General features: G+C 27.6%; 1 protein-coding gene across 2 annotated transcripts in view; it reads right to left on the bottom strand.

Moving 5' to 3' along the window:
* LOC107451879 (bromodomain-containing protein 8) overlaps positions 1 to 17,441 on the bottom strand; it is a 67,747-nt gene that overhangs the window by 47,361 nt on the left and 2,945 nt on the right. For both annotated transcript variants that reach the window (XM_043050110.2, XM_043050109.2), the window contains exons 3-7: positions 15,374 to 15,443; positions 15,162 to 15,214; positions 14,956 to 15,075; positions 12,012 to 12,092; positions 6,367 to 6,577 (exon numbers count right to left, since the gene is read on the bottom strand). In XM_043050110.2, coding sequence (XP_042906044.1) covers positions 6,367 to 6,577; positions 12,012 to 12,092; positions 14,956 to 15,075; positions 15,162 to 15,214; positions 15,374 to 15,443 — 535 coding nt within the window. The remainder of the gene's footprint in view (positions 1 to 6,366; positions 6,578 to 12,011; positions 12,093 to 14,955; positions 15,076 to 15,161; positions 15,215 to 15,373; positions 15,444 to 17,441) is intronic.

The following is a 17,441-nucleotide window of genomic DNA, read 5'->3' as shown; positions in this document are numbered from 1 at the left end:
ATAACATGCAACATCAAATACATTTAATCTAAAAACAGAAATTGAATATTAAACACAAATAAAAAAAAGGTACTTTCGGGTAACTGGGTGCAAGAAAATTCAACATTTTTTTAAAAAACTTCTTTATGTAATTTTTTGTGAACATCCATTTGTTCAGTGCTTAAAAAAAAATAATTGGTGGAGGTTTACATTTTTTGTCGACTTTTTGCTTGCACCCAGCTAATTGAAAAGTACAGAAAAGAATGTTTATGGTTTAATTGTGAATTAGTATGAGCTAGAGATTTTAAACAATGAATTAATATATAAGACTCCTTAGAATCATTTTATATTGAATATATGCCTATATATTAAGAAAAGTATTTTGCAAATGTTCAAACAGTTAAAGCCCAAAAGTTGCTAATCTTTAAGAGAAAATTACTGCTGATGCAGACTTAATAGAATGAAGAGCTGTAAGAAACAATAAGCTTTCAGCAAAAAGGCATCACATTATGACTTAGGGAACAAAGAAAATTTTTAAAAAATTGATGTTTACATAGTAAAAAAATAAATAAAACATTTATTACATTAAAATAATTACACTATTCCAGGGGTAGCACCCACTTTGGAAAAAATTTCCTTGGTGACCATTTCACTCAAAAATAGAGACTTATAAGAAGAGCTTAAGAATGAAAAAAATATCACTTTTTCAATACTTTAACTTAAGAAGAAAAATGATACCATTTCATACAATAATACTAAAATATGAATTAGAGTTACAATTTACCTTAAGTAAAGAGATATTTAGTCTTTGTTCATAAAAATGGGCCTCATTTCATTTTTGTAAAATGTTTTTAACCATCAAACATAAGGTTTGATAAAATTCAATCATGGTTAGATGAATGGATAAAAATGGATTTGAAGTGAGCTTTTGTCTATCTTGCATAAATGAGGGATGGAATTGAAAAAAAGGTGATTAAAAGGATAATAGAAATTTTTTGTGTTTGAAAAATGGAAAATACAGGAGGGGGGGGGACAAAATAATGGAAACACTTCTATACTAATAAATTTTTTCATACTTCTGCAGAAATACTTAAAGAATCCTTTTATAACTTCAGATCATGCAATTTCTCATACGTATCAATGAAGTTTAAAGCCTTTAGAGGTTTGAAGGACCAATAACTTACAAATGGAAAATGTTTTTGAACACCCTATGCCAAAAAAATGCAGCAATAAATTTTTAATTTGTAACAATTATTTTAGTCATTGTATGCAACAATTGCACAATTTCGCAATTGCACATTGTATGCAAAATTTCGTTATCCTAGCTTAAATATTATAAATAAGCAGAAATAAGTATTATAAATAAGCCTAGCTTAAATATTATGGAAATTAGGACATTTTTATAAAAAACTAACTTTTATTGACTTCAGTTTTTTTTGTGCCATAACTTTTAAATTTTCAATAAAATCAAACAAAATTTTTAGACCAATTTAAAACTAATTACAAAATTTTTGCTCTAAAATTTGAAAACAATTTTTTGAAAACTGTGCGGAATATAAGTAATTAAAGTAGTTCTTTTATACACAGCATGTATAGAAAATTTTTTTTAAAAAATTTAGAAAATTTTGTAGTGAATCGTATTTAGCAACTAATGAAAAAAAATTTATTTGAATACCTTAAAAATTTAAAGTTTCAAACAATTTCCTGAGTAGTTTTTGCCTGTTTTAAAAGAAAGCTCAAAATAATAAAAGATTTCTTACAAATATTATATGGTATCATCAGACTAAATTAAATAACAAATAATAATACCTTACAATAAACGTTCATTCACCAAAATGTGATGGCATAATCAAAGAAAAGATACTTTTGGGGGGGATGATCCCTAACAATGTCGGTGTCATTTTTAATAAATCTTGTTTTAACAGTACGAAGCAACATTTGTGGAAAATCCCTTATTATTTTGAGTTTTCTTTCAAAAAGTATGAAAATTAATTAGAAAATTGCTTGAAACTTTTTTAATTTTTAAAATACTAAAATTGGAATTTTTTTTATTATTTGCCAAAACCGATTCATTACAGAATTAAGAAGAAAAAAAGCTTACATTTTTTCTACTCATGCACAGTATAAAAGAACTACTTTAATTAGTCCCATCTTGCACAGTTTTAAACAATTTTTCTCACATTTTAAAACAATAATTTGTAACTAAGTTTAAATCGCTCCAAAAATTTTATTTTTATTTAATACTTTTAAAGTTAAAACAAAAAAAAGTAGGACAAAAAAATTAGTTTTTTAAATGTGCATTTTTCCATAAATATTCAAGATAGGATTATGAAATTTTGTTCAATTATCACATATAATATCCAAAATAATTGTTAGAAGTTACAAATTTATTGCTAATTTTGTGGCATAGAGTGCTCAAAAAAACAATTTTCCGTTTGTAATTTATTGTTGGCCCTCAAATCTCTAAAAGCTTTAAACTTCATTGATAAGTATGACAATTTGCACAACCTAAACACTTCTAAATTTATAAAAGGATTCTCTAAGAATTATTTGAGAAAGATCAAAAAGTATGTTGATATCGAAGTGTTTCCATTATTTTGACCAATTCCTGTACATACATTTGCCAGCATTTTGTGCAGGGTTGGCTTTTTGGCGTCAGAAACTGGTTTTTGCCATGCCATTGGCAGAAACTGATTATAACCGGTAAAAACCGGCAAAACTGGCAGAAACTAAAAAAACATCGATATTAGTTCTAGTAATTGCTTAATCAGGGTGGCCACTCAAAACAGATTTCAAATTTCCCTGATTTTTCCAGGTTTTCCAGGCAAAATTCTTAAAATTTCCAGGTTTGTGTTTTTTTCCTTTTTTCTTATAAAGTGTAGGATGTGTACAAGAAAAGTGTCTGCATTAAAAAATATCTTATTCAAAATGTCATTTTTTTAAACATATCTTGAAAAATTTTTTATTTTTTTACAAGATATTTTTTTATTATTTTTTAATGTTCTGGTACAACATTAATTNTTTGAGAGAATCTTCTCCAATTTCTCTTTCGTTTCATAGCAAATTGAGAAATTGTTTAGGTTTAGAAACTGCATCAAAACTTATCCTTTGTTATACATTACTGCAGAGTGCAAACAATGTAATATTTGATTTTGAATGCTGATAATTTTGTAAATAAATTGTACTTTGTTTAACATTTAATTGTTTTTTTTATGAATTATCCATTGTATGTCAATCTCAGTACTTACTTTTATGTCATTTTCTGAATTTCTGCCAGTTTCGGCCACAAATGTGGCAGAAAAAGGTTTCTGCCATGCCAGTTTTAACCGGTTTCTACCAGTGGTTTTAACTACCTCGGCAGAAACTTGCCAAACAAATTTTTTCCTTGCCCAAATAAAAATCTCAAAATATAATTATTAAATAAAGAATATAAATAAGAACATATAATAATAAATAAATCTAATTTATAAAGAATATATAAATTAGAACAAAAATTATTTTACAGAATTTTCCTAAAATTAAGTTGGTTGATAATTTGATTTGGTAATAGATTTTATTTTATAATAATAGAATTGGAAGTTTTTAATAAAAACTGCAATAATCTAAAGAAAGCATATGCCTAAATGCAGATGGTATTGGGTACTAGAAGTTAAAAAGAAAAAATTTCTTACAAAATTTTTATTTCCTACTATAGTTCTTAATTTACTAAATGCATTTAGAAAGAAAATAATTTTTTTTTTTTTTTTTTAGTTGGAGATTGGGGTTGGCGACCCAANAAAAATTTTTTATTTTTTTTTTTGTCTTGTCTATAGTTTTTTTGAAGGTTTTTAACATTCCTTTCAAGTTCTGTTTCCTCTGACTTCCACGACTCAAAACCATACATCATAGCTTTCAGTTTTCTTCCAAATTATTTTTCGAAATTTCACTCTTTAACCTAACTTGCTTAAAGAAATAAGCTTTCCATGGTCTCGTTTTGTTATCGTTCCTTTATAGCTACTTTCTACTCCAGTTTTATATTTTCGATATCTGTTTTCATCTTCTTCACAATTTTATTATCTTCTGCGCTTCAGCGGCTCTTTAATTCTGTTTTTTTTTTAAATAATATTTCTTGCTTTTGTTTATCAGAGTACATGATGTAACTGTGTTTTGAGGAACCAATTTTGAGAGCTCTCAGGTACTTACAGGTGCACAAACAGGATCATTACAGAACATCTTTAAGACATCCACAATATTTAATCTACCATTCAAAGTCCTTTCATTCAATGAAACTCTTTCTTTAGTTAAAATTCCCTAAAGACAAAAAAAAAATCTTCTCTTGACACTAGCAATTGTATGATAAATACAAAGGCACACTTTTAATTTTTTTTTTTTTTTAACTGGGAAATTTTTCCTGTCCCATAAAATATTTCATTTTGAAACTCCGGAAATGGTATATTCTTGCTGCTGATGTTGTCTTAACATGTTCAAACCCTAACAACTTCCACTCATCTAGAAGGACATAGACAACAATTTCTTCTGGTAGTGCTGTAGCAATTTATGTGATATATTTTGAGCATTTTTTCTATAACTAATTTACAACATTTTACATTTTTTATAGCTAAAAGTTTTTTATTCACAATCAAAATTGCAAGAAGTTATTTCTTGTCACGCACATGTTGTCTTGCAGACACGATCCACCCATGTCCACATGAACGGGATTGGAGAAGATATATTGTACATCTTCTATAGAGGAAGCGGAAAAAAATCATCAGCTGACATAAAGAGCAGGCGATCCATCAGTGTTTAGGCATTCAAAGGAATTTTCTATTAGAATGTGAGTTTACTTACACAGGGTTGCCACAGAAAAAAATGAACAAAATAGTTGCTTTTAGTAGCCTAAAGCATGAAAATAGTAGCCAAAAACTAGGAAAATAGTTGCCTAACTAAGAACAAAAATTCATCAAAAATAGGACTAAAATTTTGTTAATGACTTAATTGTCATATACCATGATCCATTCAGTCAAGTTATGACAAATAGGATAATTTTTATATAAACGTTAATGTTTATATAAACGTTAATGTTTATATATATATATGAAAAGTGATTACTCCAATTCGAAATATTGTATTAAATTTATTTATTTATTTTAAATCATGCAGAATTTTGTAGCAATAATCATTGAAAAGGCGATCGATAAATAAAATAGACTTACAATGGAGTCTGTGCAGATTGAACGAATTAAAAAGTGAAGACTCAAATTTGCAATTCAAAATTTTCAACATTTTTTATTTTTTAGGGAAAAAAAAGTTCAGTGTGTTCCAAAACTATCTTGTGGGGTGCAGATTTTCCACCCAATTTATGCTTAAAGAAAAAACATCGCTAGGAGTACAGAAAAGTCTCCCAATAGTCTCCTTTTCCTGAAAATAGTTGCTTTTTTAGCCTTTTCAGGCAAAAAAAGTTGCCAAAGTCGCCTCATGCCAAAAATAGTTGCATTTAAGTTGTCTGTGGCAACCCTGCTTACACATCTTTTTTCATGGTTTCATCTGATTTATTGGTCTCATGCCAAATTCCACATGAGAAGAAATTCATTCCTATAAAAAAATTCAGTTTTGGGCAGAATGTCATCCAACGGCATTGAGCAGTGCATTTAGTGATTTTTTGGTGCTCGTAAAAAAACTCCAACTATTTCATAGAAAAAGTGACTTTTCTAATAAAATAGTGACCTTACTTAAAAAAAATTTCGTTGACTTTTAGTGGCCCAGTGCAACCACTGTTATTCTAATCATAAATTAAGAATTAAAAGGAAGAAAAAAAGACTGTGAAAAAGAAGAGTTCTTTAAAAATTTCCATCCAATTTGTTTTAGAATTTTCTTTTTAAGACAAGAAATTTTTAGTACAAAACATCAAAACTGTGCAGATCTACATACCTATGGAAACTTATGTTTCTGTGTCTTTTGTAAAAATAATATTAGTTACAGAAGATTTATTTAAAGCGAAAAATTCTTGGTAGTGGGTGACTCATATCGCTGATAACCAATTATAGAAAAAACAAAATTCCCTTATTTTTTAAACATCAACAAATAAATGAAAGTTTTATTTTATACATACATATTTCTATTTCAATTGATACTAAAAAAAATAGTGTTATAATAAATAAAAAGGAAAACAAATTGTAAGGAAAAAAGAAATAAAATTTTTTTGTGTGTGTGTCTGGAAAATCTACTAAAGTGACTGCAGCAATTTTCTTCTGATAAATTGAAATTAATAAATGTCATAAAATGTCAAGATATATATATTTAGGCAGAGTGATTAAAATAATATTGTTACTAATCAATGAATTCATTATTAAGATTTAAAAAAAAACTGTTGAAAAAAAATACCTAAAATCAAGAGAATAGTAAACTGACCTCTTTTTTTATATTCTTAACGACTTCAGCAACTGCAGCTTTACTGGGAGAATCTTCAGCTACTTCGGGAAACAAATGTTTCTTTTTGGAATCGAAAGCTTTCGATCCTTTACCTTTTGCCAGGCGACTCTTATTCAATTTTTTTGATGAATTTAATGTTTCTCGTTTTGAAATATATTCAGCATACTTCTGTTCTTCCCGTTTTTCCTTTCTAAATTATTAAAAAAGAACACCTTTGTAAGGAATAAAAATAACTAATTAAATATACTAAGGATAAATTATAATTATATTAATAATGTGACAATTTTCAATCATGTTTTAAAGAGTTTTTTTTTATCTTGTGCTAAATAAATTTTGGCATTGATCTTTTTTAAAAACTTGAAATTTCATACACAAAACCTTATGATTTTTTAATAAATTTAACTCATTTTAAAACTGCACAAAAACAATCATTTATTGAGAATATTTAGACAGTAAACTGTAGTAAAATGATATTGAAATTTTAATATTGCAATATTTTCTAGATTAAATTTATATCATTTAAATAAATATTAAAGTAAACTAGTTCTAGTTTATATTAAATAATAGCTTTATTACTAATGATGAAATTAATCAATATTTATGATACTGTATTTGATAGTTATGGATATAAATAGTACTCGGTTAAATTTTTGATAATTTTGTAGTCGATAATGATTACGTAACTATTATTACCAATAATACTCAATAGGAATATCAAAAATATTGATGTTTCCCATTTTATTGTCCAGTTCTAGTAAACTTCCAGTTATTAGCAGAATTAGACATCACAACAACAAACGATAACGAAGTTTTAAAATTAATCACCAAAGTGGATGAAAAAAATTGCAGAAATAACACTAACTTCATTGATGAGTGGACTATAAATACTAAATGCTGGAGCAAACATAACTAATATAAAGTTGTAAACATAAAAATGCAGGATATGCTTAGATTCTACTTAATATTTATGACTTACACATGCATAACTAATAAATGAATTAAATTGATAAAAAACAACACTAAAACTGAACAGAAATACATAAATAAAAAGGAAATTGAGGAAGTAAAACATTTTACATATCCCCGTATCAACATATTTGTGGGACTCATAAAGATGTTGCTTAAATAATAATTAAAAACACAATTAACGTTGAAGTCACTCAATAAAATATGGAGATTAGGCAACGTTCAAACAAAGCTAAAACTGAAAAACCGGGCAGAACTGGACCGGAAGGGATGGTATGCTTCGCTTGTGGCCTCATGTGCCACACGAACACAAGGAGAATTAAGTCACATCAAAAGTCATGTAATTCTCAACCCAAATGAGGGGGTGCCAACTACTCCGCTTTCTGAAAAAAGTTTTAATAAAGTGGTAACAAATGAAATTGTAAGCCTTGTAGAATAAGGATAATTACGCTTACTTTTTAAAAGTGTCGCCACATGATAACTGCAATAAAGTTACATTTCTTACGATACTTAGAATATTTGATATGTAGTGGTGGAAAAATTACTTAAAGTAAAAAATACTAAACTAAAAATAATTTAATTTCGCTACCACTAGAAAATATTTTTTTACAAAGCGGAGAAAGTTGGCATCTCTGCAAATGCAGAAAAGAAAAGAAAAAATAAATCTAAGCAACAACTGATACATAAAAAAAATCAAAATATTAAAATTTTCAAAAAAATCTATTACTAAAATTACTAATACACTATCAGATTAATCTGATTTTTGTGATCAAATTTTTGAAATAAAAGTTTTTTTTTTATTGATTTTTCTTTTCAATTTATGAAATTTTTTCCCCATATTGTACGATTACATTTCCCTAATAACACTGAACACACAACCATAAACAAAAACTGCAAAACGAAATAGTTACAAACAATTGCACACTCTACTGCTGGCCGAACCAGATCAGTGCCTTAATGTAACTTGGCACTGTTGCAAAAAAGTTCATCTTTTTGCTGAGAGTAAACCAAGGAGAGAGATGATTAGTAAAGTATAAAAAAATAATAATAACTTCCTAAAGCGATGTTGTTGTTTTTTCGATGGCTTAAAAAAAAATTAATTCCTGTATTATTATTTTTTTAATTTCTGTCATATTTTTATTAATTTACAAGACAGTACAGTAATCAAAGTAATAAGTCTTGTTTATTGGAGTAAAATATATTTTCTTTATTGGTGTTATGGTGTTATTAAAGGAAATTCTATGAATGCAAAGTATAAATTAATCATTAATTTAGGGGGGGGGGAAGATTGTAGCATATTCTATTAAACTGTCTTGGCACAGATTACAAACTAAATTGGTAGGAGGAAATGATTTTAGAAGAAAATATTGCAGTACAGTGGGATTGAGACCACACTTTAATTTTTACACCATAAAAAAAAAAAATTTACTCCTACAGCATTTTTAAAAAAGGGCTGCAATAGTGAAGATTTAAGGCAGAGAATAATTATAGCAAGAACAAGTTTAAAGAACTGCATAAATTCTGGAGAGGACCAAATATTGAAATAAAAGCAAAAGTTGTAGTTTACAAAGCAATTGTTTGAGAGATTTTACTTTATGGTTCATAAACATATTAACAGACAAAAATGGAAAATAAAAATTAGAAACACTTCAGAACAAATGTCTGGGATTTATTTTTAAATTTTTTTGGCCACACAATTTAAGAAAAAAAAATTTTTTTTTGAGAGAGAGAAAAAAAAAGCCAAAATAAAGACTATAGAAAAGGGAATTCTTACATTGAGATTAAGCTGGCTGGGTCACTTAACTAGTAATCCTAAAAAAATTAGCATCTATTGTTCTCACATAGGTCCCTGAAGGAAAAAGAACTAGAGGAAGACCTGAGCTTACTTTACAGTGCATGATGTTAAATGAGTTGAAGAACCCAGAGATTTCTGAATGCTGATTGATACTAAGTGCAAGATTAGATAGAGATATGCAGGAAAGCATGAAAAGGAGCAACAATTTGTGGCATGTGCAGTGGTTGACAAATAAAAATACTAAGTTTTAAGTGTTTTCTTAAGAATTTAAAATAGAATACATATTTTTGGGGTGATTGTTTTGGATATGTTAATAATTCTAGGAGTGGTCACTTTTTCTAATGGCTGATTTTTCATACAAAGGAGATTTTTGAATGTTTTCTAATCAATAACAGTAAACAAAAAATAAAAAATTTTAAAAATTGAAATTAGTGTTGCATTTTTTACACACAAGATTTTGTCCCAGAACCAGATAGTGATCTTTTGATAAGTGAAAAGTTAAACTAATTTCTTCACCTTGCAACCTTAATATACTGTGTGAAATACTTTTCATTTTTCTTTAAATTCATTTATGGAAGTAAAAAAAAGCTATTACCGTATTAAATATTTGTATGAATAAAGGAATTTTATATTTAAGCTTTAAAAAAACAAACCTCTTTTCAATGATTTAATGAGAAGAAACTATTACTACAGGCACAAGTAAAAACAAACATATAAAAACATTTTTTGATATTAATCTTTTATTAACTATATACTAAATAAATAAAATGAGAATGAATAGCAATTTCTTTGAAGCAGAAAGCAATTTCATTTATATCAATTACATTATAACTAAAAAATAACTTCATTTATATCAGTTACACATTGCTGAATAAATTTCTCAAAAAAAAAATAATTTATGCTTTGACTGCCTTTTTTCTTGTGTTAATACAAAACTATTTTTCAATGTAATGAATATTTGATAGAAAATATATTGTACAGAAATATATTAAATGAAAATATATTGTAAGTAGTCTTAATATCAACAACTAATTTTAATTAAAGTACACAAACTATTTATGCCTTGATAGTCATATTTAACAATTTTTTAAAAAAAATATCATTAAATTCAAGAATGTTATAACTTTGATAGGGTGACCCAGGGTAATTCATGATCAGTCTGTTTCTGGGGTAAATAATGATCACCTAAGTTTTATTTTAAAAAAATTATTTTTCTTTAAATTTGAGACATGGACAAGAATGCTTGTACACTTTACTACAATATAACTACATTTACTTAATAATAGTTTTTTGTTTAATGTAACAAAATGAGCATCTTTTAAACTGTTCTGTGTATTTTCCATTTCAAAGATGGGTTTCAAAATGTGCACTAAATAATAAATATTAAATCTAAATAATAAATATTTTGAGTTACTTTCTTTATCTTTGATATGAAAATAGTGTAAGCTTTTGTTTAATTGTTTCACATCTATTGTAAACATTATAATTTATTATAGGAAACTATATCAAATGTTGCCCCCTACAGATGGGGTAATTATTGATCACTGGGGTAATTCCTGATCATTGTCATTTCTTTTTATAAATAGTATTAAAAATAGCTAATAAATAGCTAGTTGTCTTTTCTTAAATGACAGTTCAAATTTATTAAGTGGAACAACTATAAAATATATTTTAGCTGTAATCACAAAATTTGTTTTTAACTGTATGCAAGACAAATGTGTTCTGATATGCACCATTTCTGGTTTATCTTACCTTGCTTCTACTTAATTTTATATGTGTACATTGTTAGAATAATTTTTAAGTTTATAAATTAACCTAATATAAGTATGGTGAGAAATTACGAGTCTGAAGAGGATACTAAGCTTCTAGAAAGCAAAATTAGTGAATTTCTTTTAATGATTGAAAATGAAAATTTCAGTGTGAGGGCTGATGTCCGAGCTGTTGACATACCTTACTAAACTTCACTTTCACTTAATGGAGATAAAAAAAAATCCAGCAAAAGAAGCCCATGTGGGAACTCTTTCTTATATTCCAGCAGAACATGAGAATGAGTTGGCTGCTTGCCTAAAATGTATGGCACGTTGCAAAGATTTTTGGAAAATTTAAAGTGTTAATCTTTATTCTTGCTTTTAAATAAATCGTTTTATTGGCTGCTTAAACATATCTTTTTGGTTTATTTATTTGATCTTGATGTCTTAATTGTTAATTACCATTGTTTAATTATTTTTAAACGGTCTCTTTACTATAAAAACTGGTTATCAGTAATTACCCCAGAAGTGATCAGGAAGTACCCCAGAAATGATCAAGAGAAGGGGTAATTCCTGATCACTAAAAATTTAAAATCTTTTAAATTGTAATTAGATTTTCAAACAAAAGAAGGTAACTTAGGACTCATCTCATATANAATTACCATTGTATAATTATTTTTAAACAGCCCCTTTACTATAAAAACTGGTGATCAGTAATTACCCCAGAAGTGATCAGGAATTACCCCAGAAATGATCAAGAGAAGGGATAATTCCTGATCACTAAAAATTTAAAATCTTTTAAATTGTAATTAGATTTTCAAACAAAAGAAGGTAACTTAGGACTCATCTCATATAGCCTCAAACTACCAGTAAATATTCAAATTCTATCTTGAATAGTTTTTTCACAAAATAGATGTTTGCATTTTTTTGATCAGGAATTACCCCAGGTCACCCTATATTTAAATAAATCAAGTTTTTAGCTACTAATTATGAAATAATAACACTTTTGCTTTAATTGAACTGATTTAATTGACAACTTTGTTTCAATTGACATGTACATATGATAAAACTGCAGATAACCAAGACCTTACAAAACATTAATAAGAGATACTTACTCTTCAAGATTTTGTAACATATCATCAAGCTGGTCATCAAATTCCCCATTTTCAACCATATCAATATATGATTTCAAAACACTAATATGAAATAAAGCATAAAATAATTAATATCTTTCAGTATAAGTATTTCAGAAAAAAACAACAAAAAAATTAACATATTTCTGCTATTAGATGCTTTAGGGTGATGTAAAAAGCTCGTCAATCTCTAATTCATGCGACCGCAGATCAATTGCTTATTGTTATCAAAATCACTGGATTCCGATACATTAAAGTTAACACTTTCGGTGATCATGTCTACCAGTGTTTCTGAAAATCCTCTAAACTTCTAAAGAATTATTCACCGTGTATTTAGAGGGATCTGCAACATTGTTTGAACCCTCTTTTAGCCTAGAGTGGTCATGCAATAACAGATAAATAGAAATGTCTTTATGTAAAGTGAGGTTTTATCTGAACCAAGAATGAGTGTGTTAACGATCCTGCTTGCTTTCATAGAGTTTGACGATAGCTGAAAGCAAACTGATTTAACATTAAAACAAAAAACTGATAAATTACGAAAAATAAGTCGAATCTCAGTTTCCACTTGGAAAAATTAATACATTTGTAAATTTATCTAATTTCTCAATTTGCTTATTGTTATCAATCAGTTAATGTTATCAAAATCCTTGTACACCAAAGCATTCAAAGGGGACTTCTGCATTTTAAAGTGTTTTTAAGACTTAAATACGTCAAAAATATTTTTACTTCGTTTATACAAAAATTTACAAATTAAAATTCAAAAATTAATAAATTGTTAATAATACAATTAAAATTATTAAAATTTTAAACAAGAAAAATTCAACACTTTTTGGAATCAGGTCAAGTTTTTCTGTAGTCAACACATTTGGCATTGAATTGAAAAGCATTTAAAAATGGAAACTAAAATGTAATAAAAAAAAGTTTTTTTCAGAATTTTCTTTCCATCACAGCAACTAAACTCTGTTTCCACATGATTACGATGCATACGAACGTAGGAGCTGGCTTTTGAAACCCCCAAATTTTGCGAAAATCAGGGAGTCGACCTACGTTCATTTAAGTCAGACATTTGTTGATTGTGAAATATCGATTCCTTATAAACAATGAAATAGATATGAATCAATTTACACCTTTCAAAAACTCATTTTAATAAGTTATATGCAAGTCATTTTGAATTCGCTTTTATCATATTTTCTGTACGCATTTAAGGGTTTTTTAGAAACACTTTAAATTACAATCAGAAAAAATTAAGAAAACTTGATATTAAGAGTATTTCAAAGTGTATAAGACAATGAAAACTTACAATAAACAAGGTATCTGCCACATTTTAGATTTTCAAATCCATGACTTTCTATGTTTAATTCCAAGAATTTTTCACGACTTAACAAAGTTAATATTTTCTCGGACAAAAACACAACAATAAATTTAAAAAGGCATTATAATAACATTAATTGAAATGATAGGTGTAACCAAAACTGTTATACTCTGCATCTTCATATTTATAGATTTTAAATTTAAAAAACAAAGTAAAGAAAGAGTTGAAGCAATAAAACAGTTGAAAAATACAAAAGCAAATAATTTTTTTACTTTTTTTTTCTGCAGAATTATATTCTAAAGATACTCTTCTTAGAAAGAAAAAAAAATATTCCTGACTTTTCCGTTCTCATTTCGGAATTTAAAAAAATTCGCCTACGACTGGCTTTTTTCAGCAAGAATTTTAAATTGATAAAATAAAAATTCTGAAATCACAGAAGTTTAGAAGATAATTCCCTCTAGAAGTGATGTTTTTTCTTTCATTTCATTTTTTGAAAGAACACCATAATTTTTAAAGAAAATGATAAAAACATTTCATATTTTAATAAAATATGACCGTGATGGGGATTTTTTTGCTAATTAAAATATTCGGAGCACCATGAATTTGGAGGGGGAGGGGGTAAATTCCATTTCAAATATTAGATTTTTCGGCTACCTTAATCCATGACTTTCCATGATTTTTCTTAAAAAAATAGTTAAAATCCTGACATTTCATGTCAAATTTTGTTCAATACCAAAATTCATGACTTTCCAGGTGTGCGGATACCCTGAATGAAAAACTCCAGAACATTATCTGTAATAGATTCAATAATGTTATGCATATTTATTTGAACAACCAGAGAGAAATTTGTGAAACACTTATATTTTGAAAAAATTTTGTAAATTTTTGTTTTTAATTTCAAAAATTTTAATCCTGTTTTTTTTTTAGCGATCCACCTATACACCCGACAAACCAGAAATTTGTTATCACATAAAAAAAAACAGGGGGTTGATTTATACTCCAATATGTTTAGTAAAAGTACTCTGGCAACAGTCAAAAGATCATGATTAAGGCATGATAGAGGTGAGTATTACACACAGGACGCCTTTACATTCCAACCTAGGTGGGTGGACTTCAAGCAGCCCCTGTTCTTCACAATCATAACCTTAAATACTCTGAACTAATCAGGAAATGTATATTGTAAAATAACAGTACCTTCGATGGTGGATAAAAATACTAAAAATTAATAATAACTTTGAACGTACATTTGTAATTATACTTTAGTTAAAACCTTCTTCCCTGATACCTCTAAAAAACAAGCATCTTTTTAAATAGGTCAGGAGAAGACCAATTTTTAATATATCTCTGGGGTTTTAAAAAATAATAATGAGGTTTAAAAAAAATGAGTACAATTTTCATTTTTTAAAAATGACTCACTTCTAAGAACAATTCTATTGAAAATCGGATCATGTCCAGATTAGGAGTTTACTTTTAATAGTTATGAAAAAGTAGTGGAAGACTTCATCATTTTCCTTCTTAGTTTATATAAAAATTAGAGGAAACAGTTTCTCAAACAGCATATAGCTTATTAATAACAATGTGAAACATTATTTTGAAACTGATTATATTACTTACTTTGCGGCAGATTTGGTTTGCTGATTTAACCATGCAAGCTCGCTTAATCGTTTGTCAGTTAGGTTTTTGACAAGCATAGCTTCTGAAGTTTCCCTCTCTGTTCTAGGTACAGATTTTTTTCTATGTCACCAGAAAAAAAAAATTTTATTGAATTTATTTAGACAATCTGTATTGAACCATTTTATTACAAAAATGTATGAACTCACTTAGAATCTTCATCAATTTCACTAAGTAATTTTGTGTACTGCAGAGCACAATTCTAAATCAGGAAACAAATAAAATCAACATTTTCAATTAATATTTTTAAAAAGAACATTCATTTATTCATAGCGATGAATTACATTGTTTATAAAAATATTCAATGAAAGAATTACATTTACTTTTCAAATTTATACATAAGAAGTTAAATAAAACATACTTTAGGTGTATAAAAATCTGAAGGACGTGTTTGTTCTCCATAAAGTTTCAGACCTCTGGCTACTGAGACCCTAAAATAACAAGGAAAGATGGATTTCAAAATAATGGAAATTTTGAGGTGATGAAGCTTTGTGACTGTTGACTTCTCTGGACCCACATCATAATACATAATTAGTGAATGATCTCAAAGTCAATAGCAAGGATTAAGGTACTGATCTATAAACGAAAGAAAGCGAGTAGGCCATTGGTTCGCCAGTGACAAAAACAATGGCACTTCACCAATGAAATTAACAAGAGAAATAGTAAAATTTTCTTTTGCTATTGGGGAAAAAAATTCTGGCAATGTTTAGCTTTTCTCCGCGAAAAACATTAAAAATTTGAAAGATTTTTCAGTTTGATTTCAGAGGGCAAAAAATTAAGCCTAAAAATCAAGAATCTCCTGCAAATTACAACTGAGTTACACATGAGAGTGTAAGAATCCTTCCCACCATATCCAGATTAGTATACGCACATGCGGACCTGCAAGTATTTTATCAAACATATCAAATGATTGGCACTTTCATATACTACGGACTGACGATACAGAGAAATGGATTGTGGTTGAATGAATTATGTAAACCACACTTTTTGCATAATTCGTGGCAGAAACCGACATAGTAAAGAAAAAGTATCGCATTTTGAAAAAAGGAATATTCAGCACTTTTTAAAAACATATAATGAAAAAAGTATAAGTGCTTTAATAAAAATAAAAATCTAAAATGAGCACCTTCAAGTGCTTTCTAAAAACACTATACATCCTGATTATCAGAATATAATACATTGACAAAAAGAATCTTACTAGACACAAAACTGTACTAGATAGACTAATCGCACTATGTCACTTTATTGTAATTTGTGTAAACAGCTAAAAGCCTTAAAAATAATTTTTAAAAAATAGATATAAAAATAAGTAAATAATCTCGTTTTGCACAAAATTAAAGCATAAAATGATCACGAGAGCATTATTTATTTAATAATTAATTTATAATATCCCAGTTAGAAATAAATCAAATGATTAAGAAGCTAAAATTTGTTAAAATAAACAATAATATAGAATAAATAAAGCAGTTTATGCATTCTTCTTTTATCCACGCACTAATTATGTTTCATCATTTTACTCGAACATCTCTAAATTTTGAAATCGTATGTTTCCAAGAGTAAAAATAAAGAAGTTGACTTTCAGCTGAAAGTGGAGACAAACTTGACTTTCAAGATAAATCATTTAAGCATTTCTAATGACTAGAATACTTTTCGGTCACTTTTTTTTTCTGCTTTACACCTGCAGCAGAAGAAAGGGGAAATAGTACATCTGTCGATCCCTGTAAGAGACTATTCTGAGTGATTGCGGGAGAGCTTCTTTGATTAAAACTTGCAAACTATCTTTCACCTGCATTGTAATTCTTTAAATTATTATTGATTATAAAAATAAACCACTGCAAAAGATAAAAAGATGAAGAGTAAAAATGAAGTTTTGGAGAATCAATTCAACAAAGTAGAATTTTCAAGCTCAAGTAGTAAAAAAAAAGCACCGGATGAGCTACCCCATTAGATACGCCACATATACCAAAATTTAATATTTTAAATTATAAATGCAGCGGCATATCTCTGCGAAATTACTGTACTGTAAAGTTACTTCGAACAACTACCAATTTAGTTAAGGCATGGAAGACATTTACGCGCTATAGCGCGTAAAATACGCAAAAAATTGAAATCGGACGCAAAAAAATGACCGCTACGCGGCCCGCGGGACGCGTAAATTTTTGAAGAAAGTTTATAAATTTCCCGACTTTTTAATCTTTGATATCGAAACATTTTAATAAAATCNTTTGTAGTTAAGTAACCAGTTAATTTTAATAAATGCTAGGAGTATAAAAATTACATTGCATTGGACAACTGGTTTTTGCCAGACTTGGAAAATATATTTTTATTGATTAGAACTGAATAATCTAGTCTTATTACAAATTAAAATATACATAACAAGATATTAAAAAATAATAGTAAAAATATAAAGCCACATAACATAACAGAAC

This window comes from Parasteatoda tepidariorum, chromosome 2 (assembly GCF_043381705.1).
Source record: "Parasteatoda tepidariorum isolate YZ-2023 chromosome 2, CAS_Ptep_4.0, whole genome shotgun sequence".
In the NCBI taxonomy this organism is placed as follows: Eukaryota; Metazoa; Arthropoda; class Arachnida; order Araneae; family Theridiidae; genus Parasteatoda; species Parasteatoda tepidariorum.
This window is presented reverse-complemented; position numbering and strand designations above follow the sequence as displayed.